This window comes from Falco cherrug, chromosome 3 (genome assembly GCF_023634085.1).
Source record: "Falco cherrug isolate bFalChe1 chromosome 3, bFalChe1.pri, whole genome shotgun sequence".
Classification (NCBI taxonomy): Eukaryota; Metazoa; Chordata; class Aves; order Falconiformes; family Falconidae; genus Falco; species Falco cherrug.
The window spans coordinates 115,594,607-115,610,317 of record NC_073699.1 but is presented as its reverse complement, the minus strand read 5'-3'; the positions used below and the strand labels follow the sequence as shown (position 1 = coordinate 115,610,317).

Genomic DNA, 15,711 nt, shown 5'->3' with positions numbered 1-15,711 from the left:
CTGAAATACCACGGCTGCTGGCCTGACAAGGACAGGGACCTCAGTGTGTTTAAAACTGCTTTTTCCGATCGCCCTTCCTACAGCCGGAGAGTGCAAACCTGGATGTGTCGGATGGGCTCAGGTTCCTAACTAGTCGGTGGTGTGATGCTGCAGCAAATTCCTGTGTGTTTTTGAAATCGGTTTTGCCTTTTCCCCTAAGATAAGATTAAGCTTGTGGATGTTTAAAGAACTTCCCACTCTGTGGTATGGTGTACAACAGTTGGAAACATCTGTAGGTTCACTGAAGTCCTAACACAGAGTTTGATGACAAATAAAAGCAGCCAAGTGGACGCATTTAAACTCTGGAGATCTTATTTTGTTGTGATGCAAATGTTGACGAGGATATTTGTTACCTTAACCAACAAGGTGTGACACACAAATAAAAAATAGACTTGTCATTTCCATGTTAAATTTAAATTTTCCTTTGTCAAATTAAATGAGAAGACAACACTCCCTGCTCTTCCTTTCTTCCTGGTAACTTTAGTGGAGAGAGGAATTGCTATGAAATTGTATTTTTATTATACGGCTGGCTAGATGCAGATCAGCTCAGGCAGTCTTTTACTCCTCAGGATAGTGCAGCTGCTAGGACAGTTAGAGCACCACACTTTCCCATTCGTGACCGCCTTTGTTTGTATTTTGCAGGCTCAGGTACTGTGGTACCTCCTTGACTCCATTTGGGAGGTGAAACCCCTCCGTGTTTTGGCGTGCATGGTTTCTCCAAACCCTTCCTTGAGCAAAACACGCCGGTCTCCCCCCTCTCTTTGCTCCCAGCTTTTCTCTCTTCTTGCTCAACTTGATGCGAGGAAGGAGCGAGGGGTGTTGATGATTTGGATTATGCAGCTAAGAGGCTGGAGCGTGGCTGGCTGTCTCCTCCCCTTCCTGAGCTTCAGCCCTAGCCAGCTCGGCTCTGGAATGACAGGCATTCCTGCGTGAAGGGAGCTGGCACCGACACCTATTTATGAGAATCAAGTGCCCGGCCATGGGGTACGGGGAGAACGGGACCCGCGTTGAGCCGTTCCCTGAGAGTTGGTAGCCGCCTCGCTCGCCGGGCTCTTTCCTAGTCTGAAGCGTGGATTTATCGTTTTAAAGGACTAAAGTGCTCTCTCAGGATAGGGTTTTTTTTTTTCCCCTCTCTCTCCCCCTCCCGCCTCCTCCCAGAGAGCTGCTTAGAAAAGAATCTAATGGGGCAGCCACACTTCTCGAGACCGGTAAATCCAGCTGCTTTTGGTGAGTAATGGAGGGCAAGGGAGACGGAGGAACCTCTGGGGCTGCGGCTGGGCAGGATTGCAGGTGAAACCGAGGAGTTGGGAGGAGTGGAATGTGGGGCTTGTGTAACCTGCGTCCGACTCGGGGAGCTGGGAAGAGAAACCAGAGAAATAACTCCATTTCCTTCCTTTCGCTTACTCATGTCACATGGATTTGCTGTGCAACATGTTCTGCTGATCTTCAGAGAAGGGAGCAAGCTGCTGTTTTTAGAGATAGCCTCTGTCTTGTACGGCCAGATTTGGGGACACTAGCTTTGCAAAGCACCTGAACAGCGGTAAAATTCACCTGTGTGGGGTAGGAGCCAGCCCTGACGGTGTGCCCGGACCAAAGCTGCCCAGAATCGCCTCCTTGTGTGTAATGTCACCCAGCTTTTGGGGGCACCTATACTAGTTTTGGGGGGAGAAGGGGCTTCACAGTCACCTTCCTGCCTGTTTTCTCTCTCTACTCAGAGTAGAGAGAGTAACTGTCAGGCTGTAGTAAACAGAACCTTGCTTGAAGTCCTGGAAGTAGCACTACTTCCACAACACTGTGTGTAGGTCAGTGTTATTTCCAGGTCTCTGTCTTAGGTGCTGTTCCCAGCGCTGGGACTGCCATGCGCTGGCTATAAGAGGAGACTTTACATATCACGCTGTTGCCTTTTATTTCATACTAACTTGCCGTCAGCTGCTTGGGCTGAGTTGCTTACACTCATCTGTAAAATGGAAGTACCTGATTTTTAGAGAAACACTTGACATTTGCAAGTGGAGAGCTCCCTGAGGTACGGATTTCTTTTTTGTCATACTTTCTCATTTTTATGACTTTGAACCTACCAAGTATTTTTAGGGCTCAGATTAAACAGTGATTCTTTCTTCCCCACCCCCAGTTCACTCCAGCTAGCCTTGTTCAAGAGCTGCTAAAAATAGGTGGTATTGAGAGAGTGGAAGGGAGAAGTAAGACTTAAGTCATCTTTGTACTGTCGATGGAGATTAACAGCATCATCTCCTTGGGTTCATGTGCTGTTAGAAGCCAACCTGTTCAGTCTTGGGCTCTTTCTGTCATCAGGCACCGGAGGCCGTGGTAATTTTCAGGGCAGTGGGCTCACTTGGTGTGATGATAGTGTCCTTTGCTGGAGACTGGAGGCCAGCAGACTTGGTGTTTCCTCAACTGGTCATTTGCTGTCTGAAGTCTTTCTTCACGGCACAGCTTGCAAAGTTCCTACTTAATAAATTGTGAACTTGAAGAGATGGTTCTTGCATTAACTTTGGCAGGATGCTATTGAAAAGAAAAGTCTTGTGAAGATTATGGTGATTAGAAACATAAAAATGACAGGGAAGCCGAGGGCTGGGACTATTTGAGGCTGTTTTGTGACCGCAGCCTTCTATTGCTTTGAGGTCGGGATTCACGTCTTCGCTGGACTATTCAGGAAATGCACGTGAAGTTTTTAAAGCTGTTATAGAAAGCTTAGAAACATTTACCTAAATTGCTTTTTTGATACTTTAACCTTAACAGCATTTCCCTCAAGAGAGTCTTTGTTTGCTTTTTGTTTTGAGTTGTAGCTGTTTGCTTTTGAAAGCTTTTTGGATTTTTAACTGCCCTGCCTGGCACAACAACGCTGAAGACGAGGGAGCTGAATTCTTCTCCTGCCTGTGCATCCACAGTCCTTCGGCAGCAGGAGAGTTTGTTGCAGTCCTGCAGCGTTGCCAGTGAGGATGCTGCGCAGGCTCCACGTTGCCAGGTGGTTGGTCCCGCTCCGTAGCCTTAGGTCCAGGCTGTGCTGCAAAACGTGCTCCTCACACACGTCGTCCGGGGTGTGCAATGAGCAGCCACGTTCTCAGCAAAAGCTCCTGATGCACCTTCTGGGCTGGTGTGATAGCAGAACTTTGGGGGGGGGTGGTGGTGGTGTAAATTAGGGAAATAAAGGTGATCAAGCAGAAGTGTTCAGAGTTGCTCAAGTGCCTGATTTGTCTGAGTGCTTTCTAGCTCTCAGCTGAGCGTTTACACTGGCTTTTGCTCTAGCACAGTCTCACTGCCACAGTTGTGTCTGGATGTGAGCCTCCAGGCTGTGACTGTGAGACAGAAATGCCCAGTGAGCTCCTTATGAACAGAAACTCCTGGGTTTTATGGAAATCCTGTAGTAACTACTATGATAAGAGATGGATCAGGTTCTGGGTGAGCTATGGATTGCAGATGGAAAGAATCTGGCTGAAGCTCATGATTTACACACTGTGCAAGTCTGGTTACAAAGCAAAGTACTGATGCTTTCTCCTACCCTCTGTGAGGATGTTTCTTTGTGAAGATGGAATTTAACTAATCTTGCATCTCTGAAAAGGACTGGGGCAAAGAGCCTGTTGCGGTGCATGCAGTGGTGAGGTGCATCTTCTTTTGGAGTTAGTGTGTTCTACCAGCTCTTGGATACCTGCAGAGATACTGCGGAGAGAAAGGCGGCATTTCTCCGTCTTTGGCTAACAGCCTCAGTGTGCAGTCCTGTCCCGGGGCTCACTGACCCTTCATCCTTAAACCATTGTGCCATTTTCTCCCTGAACACTGGAAATTGGTAGTTTCCCTCCCAGGCATACAGCAATATAATATGAATTGTCAGCATCTGGGATGGAATTCCTTGATTTCTTCACAGCCTTCAGTCTTGCTTTGTTAGGGTCTCTAACTTGGACCTTGAAGTGATTTTTGGCTTATATAGTGGTGCGTCAGTTCAAAACAAAATAGAACTTCTCCATAGCCATGCTGGCTTTTGATGGTGTGTGGCCCGAGCTGAATTGGTTTAAAAATTCACCAGGACTAATCTTGCAATGACCTACACTAGATGCAGCTTGGTTTAAAATTTACTTTTTTTCATACTGTGTATCAGCGTTGCTACTATCTCATGTACTGTTGCAGGTATCCTCCCTGTGAGAGATGATCCTTAATGAAATAAATGCTTTTCGTTTATTCATGTTGGTATCTGAAGCTTCTGCTGTGCCTTTTTCTAGGCTGGTAGAGCATTGCTGTGCAGAAGGGTGTTCTGGGTTTTGATCTCTGAAGACGGGGGTTAACTATATTTGCTCACATGATGGCTTTTCCTCCATCGGACCATGGTGTGACTCGTTAAACCATTACATTTATATGTTGGTATTTCGTAAAGGTCAGCTAGATAGCTGCTTGCTGTTGTGAGTGTCCTCCATGCGTAGCAATGGTGTGAACACATGTGGTATTTTTAATTGACCCCACGGATCCTGGCTCTGCTGGTTTGACCCACTGAGAGTAGTGGTAGAAGTGAAAGCTTTACCATCTTGAATAGCACTGGCAGCCCCAAGTGTGACAAAAGCTTTGGGAGCAGATGACACATGCAGCACCGTAGCCACTTGCCGACTGCACGATGAGCTTGGAGAACAACTACGAGTCTCCAGCTTCTTCCACTGAAATGGTTTCTCTTCTCTGGAAAAAAACCATTACTGCAGTAGCTCAACACCACCTGTGTTCTTGCACGACGGTTTTCACGTAAATATAAGGTATGGTGGGAGAAGAGCTTTTTTCCGCCTGTGTTTTAACTGCAAGATTTGAGTGTAAATGTGTGTAACAGTCTGCGAGGGGAGGGTCTGAAGGACCAGCTGGCCAGGCAGACTGATGGAGAATTGCATCCCTAGCTGCTTGGCACTGCTGGAGCTTTCTGCCTTCTTGTGTCTCCAGGCTGTGCCAATTTTGTGATGTTTCCCTAGACTATTTCAGTCTAAACATTTTGGGTTAACAGAGATCTGCTGCTTAAACAGCTCAAATTCACCTGCTTGTTTTGATGGAACAAGATCAGGACATGTTAAGTGTTTCAGAGGAAAGATGGGAGATGGCAGCAGGCTGCGGCAGGGAAGCTGGGAGGCAACCAGGGCACGGCTCCCTCCTCAGCCCAGCTGGGTCCCGGGGGTCTGTCCCAGGCATGGTGGGTTGAGGGCTCCGGGCTGGCTGCTCGAGGAGAAGCACCACGCTTGCCTGGGGAAGGTGCTGAAGTTTGCAGTAGATGTTTTTACTCTGGAGTTTTCCTTCAGGTGGGGCACTGTTGCAGGTCACTGTGGTGGGCATGGTGTGCTGGTGTCAGCGTGGGCTCTGTGGGGCTTCAGGGTCGCTTTTCCGAAGCGTGTACTTCATGTCATTCTTGCAGAAAGGTTCAGCAAGGTTGTGCTTTGACGTGGGGGCACACTCGGGACTTGCTTATTGGGAAGTTCTTGGTCTTCTCATGAGGCCTCTGCTGGGTTCCCCTAGGCCTGCGTGACCTCATTTCACCTTTTTCATAACTTTGAAATGAGCCTTCCAGCCTGGCACCACGGTGAAGGTGAGGCTGGTCTCTTGGACACAGACTTGCCATGCGACAGCCTCTGTGCTGAGCAAGGGTTGGGCAAGTGCATCAGCTTCCTGATGCTTTTCGCCCTTCCCTTCAAGTCCAAGTCCTCTTTTTTTTGCTCCATTTTTTTCCCCCCAGCACTGCACTGTGGTTCCTTAGCAGTTTCCCAGTGCATCACTCGGATAAGGAGGGGTTTCTGCCTTGTGTGGCAAAGCAGACCCTCCTGTACCTTGCAGAGCAGAGCAAGAGGAGGCACAGGGAATCCACCTTGCTGAGGCTCCCTTCGTAGTGAAGAAGGCAGCTTGGGCGAGAAATGTCCATTTCTCTGCACCGTTTCGTGGAAATTTGAGCTGGCAATGGGCTGTGAATGGAAGGGAAGGTCCTATCCGGAGGGAGTAAGAGCAGTATCTAATGTGACCCATCCCTGAACAATGAGGGTATTTAAAATACAGATCAGTAAAGCACACCTACAGCTGCTGATCCACCTGCTAATTAGCAGTGAATGTAATTCATAATTGCATCACAACAGACTGTTTTGAATGTCTATGTCCGTGTGGCAATTATGGACTGTAAAAGGAAGAGTGCTGTGGAAGGGCGGTAGGAGCTGAGCTCTCCTGTGAGCGGCCTGCGCTGCAGAACGGGACAGAAAATCTCCTCCTGTACTGGGGAGGGGAGTTGCTTTCACGGCAGCAGTATTGCCGGGTGGGCTGCGGTGGTCTCGGGATGTTCACACTGTTTACTAACATGTATTGAGTTTCATTCTACACAGAGCAAAAGGCTCAGTGAAAATTATTTGGGCTGAGGTTCCGCCATGTGAAGGGGTACACGGGATGCCTGTCTCCCCTGCTTGCGTGGCTGTTTTTTGACATGGAGCCGATGATAAAACAGCAAAAACGAGTGTTTTCGTGTTGGACAAGACCTGAGGGCACAGCACAAACCAGGAGCAGTTGATAGCGTGGCTGATGCGGTAGCACGGCAGAGAAGCAAGAACTGAGTTATTAATATTGATGCTGAATGTCATTGTGAAACCTAGCTTTTGTATTAACCTGCATAATTGCAATTAATGGCAGTCAGGCACCTGGTGTGAAACTCCACCCTGAGATGGTATTTGATTTGACAGCCAGACCTGGATGGCAGAAGCTGCTGAAAGAGGTTCTTCCGCCTGGAGTAAAACTCGCATGTGGGCTCTCCCCCACCCCCCCATGCTTTTAGCTGCTCCTGCTTTGGGGATATCATGTGTCTCCTGCAGTTTCGCCTCATCCTTTCATGTCCACCATTCCTCCCTGGCTGCTCGGAGGTGAATGCTTGTCGTTCTCCCTCTAATTGGAAATGGAGACATCACAGCTTGCTGAGGTCTCTGTTCATTAATCTGTGGGCCTGATGGTTGAGTTTTCTTTTAATAACTTTTTTTTGCTTAGTGCAGCACTCTGACACCTTGGGTGGCAGGCAGCACATAAGTTACATTCCTAAGAGCAGTTCAGGGAAGGGATATAGATGAAGTGAGCTTGGTAAGGCCGCCTTCAGTGCTGTTACTGCTCCTTGGGGAGGTGAGGGAGGTGCGTTTGCGTGGCACTAGGGATGCAAATTCAGCCCACAGCTTGTGCCTGGTAAGTGGTCTTGCCTGCCCGGTAAACTTTGGGAACGCTCTGTTGAATAAAGTGAATACTGCTTTTCAAAATTATACGTACAACTCCAGGGCTAGCGTTCTAATCTCTGAAGAAAGTGCCTCTAAACATCCAGACAATTGCTCTTGAGTTTCTGGGAGCTTGAAATGCATTTTTTTTTTTTTTTTTTGTCCCTACCTCCACCTTCCCCTCCTCCCTCCCTCCCAGCAGAAAAATCACAGAATAGAGCTGCAGAAAATCACAGATCAGTGCTGACATCTTGTATGTTACTTTCCACCCAATTTCTCTCATGTTATGAATCCAGTTTTGTTGTGGGGTTTCCTTTAAGAAGTGGCTCAGATGCTGAACTGATCTTGCTTTTTCAAATAAATGTTGGTTGGCATCAGCTTTTGACAGGTTCTGGGTGAGCTTTCTGTTAAGGGGCTGATTAAAAAAAAAAAAAAAAAATCAACTACCAAACAGAAAACCCCATCAACCACCAGTGTGAAATCTGGAGTCCCACGAGAGGAGAGAAGCCTGTCCAGAGCTGGAAGGGGTTATGCATTTTTAGGTAAAGTCTGAAATGGCCACAGTTAGTGCTGAAAATCCCTTTTTCCTGCTGGTTGACACAGTGACATTTCTTTGCCACTCCCACCTCTCATTAAACCAGAGTCCTGGGCTGGCTTTCCTCTTCCTCCATCACTTGGTTAAAAACTGCACTTCTGGCATATGCTCTAGATCCTCCTACTGAAATAGGCTCTGGTTTCTCTTGCGCTGTTAGCATGGTCTCTGTTGTTCTTTTCTTCCCTATTATTCAGTGATACTCCATTTTATTTGTGCTCAGACTGAAAAATTGAGGTCCACCTGGCCTGCGGTGTTGTACAGTGATAGCCTGTCCCCAGAAGAGCCAGCCTGAGGCTGCTTGGCAGGGGGTCCCTGGGCTTGATGCTTCCCGGGGTCTGAAATCTCATGCTAGGAAGCACAGCAGGGTTGCAGGTAGAGCTCCATCAAACAACTCGTTTGGGTTTGTTTTTTCTTTTTTTTTTTCTTTTTCCTGTTTGTCTTTTTTCCCCTGTCCTGAATCTGCTCTTCTCCATGTTGACAGGAATCTGCTTTTCCATGTCTGGGTCTGTATCCTTGGTGGATATTTGTAGGATATAGCAGATCCATTATTCACTCTTTGTCCTATGTGCAAAATGGCTTTCCCTTAAAATTCTTTTCCCAATCCCTTGGCCTCAGGAGATGGGATTCCTGGCTGAACTTTCCACGTTGCCTACAGGGTATTGTCTTTTCTGCAAGCACGTCATACAGGCTTGTCTGAAGTTGACTGAAAGGTCTTTTGTGATCCCAGAAGGCTCACGAACTCCAGAACGTTTGACTTGGAGGCTCAAAAATAAAACGTGAAAGTGCAGTTTGTAGCAGTGCGCTCAGCCTGCGGTGTGTTCAGCAGGGCTGTAGGAAGTCTCGAGGCGCTCTCAATACCACGTGTTTTCACGGAGTTCTGCGATGCAGCTTGGGTGCTCCTGTCTTTTGTAGTGCTGAAGCTAAGGGATTCTTGGTCTGTAAATTAAGACCATGAAACAGGCCACCAGCTGGCTTCACTTAGGTTGTGTGCACTGATTCTTTTTTTTTTCCCCAGCCATCGCTAGATTCTGCTGATTGTAAGTGTTCCCTTATGTTTCATCAAATACCCAGAAAACAGCAACACCAGGCAAGCCAGAACTGACAGTCACCAGCTTAGCGTTTTGGATTCTGGTTCTGCTTCGCAAGTTGTTTCTTTATGAGCGAGTGGGGGTTTTTTGTTGCAGCAAATCGGGGCTTTTTGTGTGTCCCTTCCCGCCTCTGTGTCCTTCTTGTGGTGTTCTCCAGAGACTTCAAGTACAGTAGGTGGAGTGCAGGCCTGTATTGTGTTGCTTTCCTGTGTAGCTGTTGCTCTTGGCCAGCTTTGCTGGCCTTATTTATAGAGGAGAAAATCAGAGAGGCTAAGTGCTAGCACATACAGCTGTTATAACGGGTCCGGTAATTTCGGTGTGTGTAGACAGTCATGAAAGTCGGCTCTGCAGTCTGGAAAGTATTTGTGTTGGCGTAATTACTTGTATCTAGCACCAGTTGCTTCCAACTGAAGATGAGAAACTGCAGCAAAGTGATTTGCGATCCTTGGGCGAAGCTGTGACGCTGCAAATTGAAACTAATCCTTGTTTTGTTAGAAAGCCTCTTATCGGTTACCCTTTGCACTGTTAACACTGGAAACCCCACTCTCGTCACCCCAAGCTAATGCTGACTGGTTACGTGAAGGCATGGAGTCTTGCTACCTTCTTTGCATGAACATACGCCACCGTTTCGCAGTGTGCAAGGGGCAGGCTGGTGGGAGATGGCAGCTGGTATCTGCGGCGCAAAGGTAACTTCTTTATTCTTTTTCATGCAGCCGAAGAGGTGGATCACTCCCCAGCTGATGCCGGCATGGGGGTAGACGTTTTGGAAGCAGGTGACACCACACCTCCTACAAAGAGAAAAAGCAAGTTCTCAAGCTTTGGCAAGATCTTCAAACCCTGGAAGTGGAGGAAAAAGAAAAGCAGTGACAAATTTAAGGAGACTTCGGAAGGTAATTGAGGCTGGGTGGGAGTCCCTTCCTCTGCTTGGGAAACCTGCTGTTAGCCATCTGGCTAGTGAGAAGGGCTTGCTGTCACAAGCCTGAGCGCTGACACATGTAAGAACCAAAATGTGACTTTGGTGATGGGCTGGCACCTGTAATCTCTCCAGAAACACCTTGCCATGGAGCAGTAGTTTCAGACAAATAAATTCCTTTCTTGCAAGGAACCTCCCCAAGCAGCTGTGGGGAGGGAGGGTTTGCTCCACGATCACCAGTCTAGTGTGAAGTGCAGGCCTGAACGTGCAGTCCTTCCTACCTCTTCTTAATCCATGCAAAAACAGTGAAATTTGAAGCCTTTTTATTTCCTCCAGAAGATCCCTTTAAAAAAGTATCTCCTTGAACTTCTAGCTTACCCTGTTTTCTGAGTGCCTTTTTTCAATTTAATATCAGTTTTAGAACGAAAGATTTCTATGCGAAAGCCAAGAGAGGAGCTGGTAAAAAGAGGGGTTCTGTTGGAAGACCCTGAGCAGGGTGAGTCTGCAAACGAACTTCTCCTCCTGTCTGTGTTCTGTGTAGCTGATCTTCCTCTGGTGAAACCTCACCCTTGCAGCCATTCTCTTTTGGGAGACAAATTTAAGGGCTCTTTGCTAATGTGGTTCCTGTCTGTTTGTCTTGCCCTTTTCGATATGCTCCCTCGTCTGACTTTTGCACCTGGCGAGGAAGGCAGGCTGTTCAGGGAGGAAGATGTTGCTAAGAAAGTGCGGTGCCTGTCTTGGGCATCTTCCTGTTTGCTGCCAGCGGGGAGGGATGTTCTGTTTGTCACTTCCTGTCCTCTCCCTCTGTACGTGTCCTGCTCCAGCCACCTTGTCTTGTCCTGCTAAGCTCTTCTGTCACACTTGCACTCCCCATCTCCAGCTTGTCCTGATCCCACTCCAGACTGCACTCTGACCATGGCGGGAGAGGCACTGACCTCGGAGCTCCGGTTCAAAGGCCTTAGTCTTGGAAAAAGAAACAAATTGATGACTTCTGAGCTGCCTGGGTAGGGGCATTGTCCTCAAGGAGTTATAGACAAGATGCTTCATGGTATGGTGTCATAATAGCCATGGCTAAGTTTCAGTAAGCTTGCCCTGCTGTCAAAGAAGTCTTATCCCCTTTTCTATCATCCCTAATGCATCCTGAGTTGGGGCCACCCTGCCAAAATAACTTCTCAGCCAGATGAGTTCGCCATCCAGTCACCTGGCTGCGTGTTGGGTGATGTGGGTACGAGGAGGGGGGCAGGAATGTGTGTTGGGCTAGCAGCCCACCCGTCTGAGTGGCAGCATGGTCTTTGGCTTAGAGCAGTGTGTAATTGCACCTCAGTGGCATGCTTCACCTAATGCAAATTTCGAGGTGGTTCTAAGAAAGATGCAAAGTGGAAACGTGGAGGTGAAAAAGTGGTTTTCAGACCAAACCACTGAAAGCAAAACTGAGAGGAAAAGTCTGAACGCAGTTGTTTGCGGCTATACTGTAATGAAAGCCATCTACAGCTACCTGAGGGTGTAAACGCTGGGCTGGGCAAAGAGCTCACTGGGGTACAAAAGTGTGTGAGGTCACAGGATGAAACCGTGGAAGAGAGATCAAAGGCTTTGGATAACAAGCTTCCAACTAGAGATGACAGAGGAGAGATCTTCCAGGCTGTAAGGGTATAACAGAAGCGTGGCTTGAGATGGAATTATTTTCTTCTTTTGAGTCATCTGATCTGGCTTAAGAAACAGAAGATGGCTAGAATCTGGATGAAGTGCAAACCCAAGGTATTGAGGGAGCAGTCGGTATTGTCAGGAGGGTTAGATTAGAAAGCTCATTATCTTAATCCCTTCTATGAGTTTAAGACACTTGGGCAGCCATAAAATGGTGATGGTTGGTTATTGTATTTGCTTGTAATTTTAAAACCTGCTTTTACAAGGTCAGTAAATTTTCTTAGGCGAGTTCTTAAGGGAAAAAAAATGCTGGAAATCTTATGAGACAAGTAAGCGAGGAGGCAGGGAAGAGAAGTATAGTGGAGGTTTTCAAACCCGGTGCAGCTGGGAGAGGAGGCCCTGCTGCTCTCGGGGTTGGCAGCCAGCAGGTTGTGCTGGGCTCACAGTAAGGAAAGACGATAGCGTTGGACTGCCTTGACCTTGAAGGAGGTCAGTGGAACTGAAGTCGAGAGTAAGGCGGTGTGGAAAGGCCATCAGGAGGGTTCTGTGTGCGCTGCAGCTCCCTGCCCAGAAGGGCATGCGGGGTCTGAGTGCTAAGGGAAGCTAGGTCATACCCGTCCTGTCTCCCTGGCTGAAAACTTCAGCTGGCCAGAGGCAACTGCTGCTATAAACAACTCTGGCTCAGCTCTTGAGCTTCGCCCCGGCTGGGAAGGAAACTCCTTGTGGCTGTCTGTACATCCTGCGTTTCAGGGAAGGGCAGCGAAGCAAGCGAGGCAGCGTGGTGTTCCATCGCCTCTCAGGAGCTAAGGGTGTTTTTTACAGAAAAGAAAGCCTGGGGAGCTTTCGGCTCCTTGGCGTCTTTGCTTTCAGCTTGTGCGTAACACCAGGTTACAGAAAGGGAGAGGTAGTACCTTGGAGGGGGAAAGGAGGGGTGGAGACAGTAGTTGAATAAATCATCAAAAATCAGAGCAGCAGAGCACACTGGGGTCTGACCCCTGAGGGCCTGTGATGCTGTACGCTGCAATTGCTTGAGAGATGGTAGGCTGAAAACACTAAGGTTTTTTAACCAAATTGGTGATGTAGCTATTCAAGTTTTCTTGAGTTGGAAAGCAGTCAAAATGGGCAATGCCCCACGAGAGCCGGGTGCTAGAGTCTGATTTTCGGAATAATGTTATCAAGAGTTTGTCCTGTTAGGGCAATTACAGAGGCAGAGAATGTCTGAGTGTCCTCACTGTGACTAGGGCTTTAAGTGCTCTCAAAAGCGTGGGCTGAAAAGAGGGTGGTTTGGGTTTTTTTCCAAAAGAGGTGTTGTGTCTAACATTTGGGAAACTCTGTGCTAGAATCTGTAAAAGCAGAAATAGTTGAGCTGAACTACATCAGATTCTGAAGATGTGTCATTCAATGTGATTAACACAAAGGTAAAAAAGTGAGGCAATAAGCCTTGCTGTGGGATGTTTTGGGGAGAGCAGTGTTGGGGTTTTTTTGCCAAATTCGGGGTAGAAACAGAAGGAAAATAGAGGTGCTTCAACTAATTTTAAGACTATCAAAATCTGGGTTTGCATGTCCAGTAGGTCACTTGGCTAGTGTTGGAATTTGTATTACAGCAGAGAATTTATGAATACTGTAACAGCGGGTAGATGCAAAAGCTGCTGGAGGTTTTAACTGCCATCGCAACGTGGGCTGTGGCACAGCATCGGGGATACTAGTCTTAAATGCAGTAATGTTCTTTCTGAACAAGGTGGTAGATTAAGATACTGCTGAAGAAGAAAACCACTTGATGGGATACAGTGCTGTACTGTTTTGCTTGTTGATAATGAACTCAAGGGCTCTCAGCTTCAGTTAGTTGATGCTGCTGTGTGCTCCTCTGCAGAAGGTCGCTGGAAGACCAGCTGTTTCAGAAGCCAGAGGAGTTGGTGTGGATCAGTGGTGGTTCAGTCAGCTCAGCCATACCACCTCCTCAGTCTCCTGCTTTCTGAGTGTTTTCTGTTTGCTTCTCTGCCCTCCCCATCCCCTTGCAGATAGTGAAGAACCAGACAAGCTGAACCCACCTGCACTGAAGAATGGCCACACAGTTCCGATCGGCGGTCCCGGGCTTTGTAACCTGCCCAGCCAGGAGGAAGAGGCCACAAAGCCATCCAGCCTTAGGAAGCCTGTTCCAGCTGAGGAACCAAAGAAAAGGCAGGGTAAGAAACCAGATGTGTGCAAAATCAGTTGCTTTAGATTCTTCCAGGGTCAGTTTTGAACTCTTATCTGATTCTTCCCCCTCCTCTCTGGGCCCTCCGGTGTCATAAACCGAGCTGTTTCACTTTGCAGGCTCCTCCAGCAGCCACTCTGGACCTGAACTAGAACCACCTCAGGAGCCATATGTTCCCAGACAGCCTCTGCTTCCTCCAAAAAGACCTCCTTCCACTTCCCAGGAGGCAAACGAAGCGCAGACAAAGGATCCAACGCCTGCCAGCAGCACTACAAAAACTGTACCCTCCACCACAGCCCCTGTTGTAGCAAAGACAGTCAATTCCACAGCTGCCCCTTCCCCAGCTCCAAGGACTCTGCCCCCTGCTTTAGCCAGTGCCAACACTACTGCTCCCACGAGTACAACCAGCACAGCTCCTGCCAAACAGCCTCCCGTCCCTCCTCCCAAACCTGTCAACAGAAATAGCAACTCAGTAATAGGTAAGTGCCTCCATGAGCTGGTTTTTGTAGCCTGGGATATTCTGGAGCCCTTGCTCTGAGAATCTCTTCCCTTGGTAAGGGAAGATTTTTTTAGTATGGTGTAGCAAATGTTGTATCTTTCCTGAATACAGTCCAGTTTGGACTCAGAAGATCTGACAGTGTTTAGCCAAGGTGCATGTGTGCTGAGAACAGTGTAATTACCGGAGTCTTCTGCCGTGAGCCATCCAATCTGTCAGACGTATGTGTTTCCAACAGCTACCTGCAGGAGGGAGACCCTGCCTGCGCTCGGCAGGAGTGGGGATGGTGCAAGGAGAGAGGGAAGGCAGTGTCTTTGAATGCTGGTGCTTCACTGAGGGCTTGGACTCAGCTGTGGACAGCTGGAATTGGGGGACAGCACATGAGATTTTTGCGTTGTGAGACTGTGGTCAGTGATAATAGATGCTTTCAACTGGTCTTTGGAAAAAAAAACCACAAAACAACTCAAAACCCAACAAAATGAAAAAAATCCACATCGTACCAAACAGTGTCTGTCACTGCTGGGCCACGTGGTTTCCACTTAGTGCAGGGAAGCCAGGAGCTGGCAGGGATAATTCAGACTTCCCTGGTTATACTTGGGCACCTGCTCTAAGGTCTGTGGCTAGGGTATTGCCAAATTAGTCTTGTCCTTAAGTCTTGTCCCATGGATAAATCAGCTCAACTGTCATTTGAGCTGAATCTTCCCACTTAAAGAACGTAATGCCTTTATCTCTGTAACGTCTCTAAGCAGGTCTTGGGAGGTTTTCTCAAAGCTGCATGAGTCCCTGCTCTCTTTAGGAATTTGAGAAATCTTGCTCCAGCAATATTGCATCTTTAAATGAGACACCTTCCATCCAGTCAATGGCTGTTCATGTTTCACAGACCACCTCCTGATCTTTGGACTGGATTAGCAGAGGCTAGTACAGATCAGGAGAGCCGTTCCTGGGAAGATCAATCAGACAGGTCTGCACTGCTATCACAGAAACTGGAGGCGGTACCCAGGTGTGGTTTGGGAGGCCGTGGTAGAAGCTTAGATCATGTGCAAGTTACCATCTGAAGCCGCCTGGGCCACTGCTTTCAGTAGGACCTGCATCACTCTTCTGCTCGCAGCTTCACCTGGCTCTAGCAGGTTTTGCAAGTGACCTTGATAGGGTGTTAAACACTCCTGTATGCCAGACCAGCTTGATTAGTCTGACCATGCCTGAGCACTTGATGAAATACTTTCTTGTTTTCTTTAAGCTGCTTGCACACACATCACAGATGGCATTTGAAATGCCCCAGTGCTAATTGCAGGAGGTACTTGTGGAACAAAAAATGTGGCTGGAGACAGCAGTCTATCAAACATGTTCATACCCAGCCTGCCTCCCTCCCCAACAATACAGGGCTGGGCTCGATGCACCTGCGGCTGCAGGGGTGTGGGAGTGGAGAGGAGAGACAGCAGTCAGCCCCTCTTTTGTCTCCTGGATGAGAATGCAGATGCAGAGAGAGGCATTGCAGCTCTCTGCAGGGCTGTGCATCTGGCACAGTGGAGCTGTAACTGCGGCA

General features: G+C 48.1%; 1 protein-coding gene across 6 annotated transcripts in view; it reads left to right on the top strand.

Annotated features, from left to right (window-relative positions):
• The window catches only part of PHACTR4 (phosphatase and actin regulator 4), a 71,196-nt gene that overhangs the window by 43,556 nt on the left and 11,929 nt on the right, over window positions 1-15,711 (top strand). For 4 of the 6 annotated variants that reach the window (XM_055705798.1, XM_055705800.1, XM_055705801.1 and 1 more), the window contains 4 exons: window positions 9,638-9,814; window positions 10,253-10,333; window positions 13,497-13,661; window positions 13,792-14,151. In XM_055705798.1, coding sequence (XP_055561773.1) covers window positions 9,638-9,814; window positions 10,253-10,333; window positions 13,497-13,661; window positions 13,792-14,151 — 783 coding nt within the window. Of the gene's footprint in view, window positions 1-975; window positions 1,267-9,637; window positions 9,815-10,252; window positions 10,334-13,496; window positions 13,662-13,791; window positions 14,152-15,711 lie in introns of those variants that run through there. The other 2 variants (XM_027812627.2, XM_027812648.2) reach the window with 2 other exon arrangements.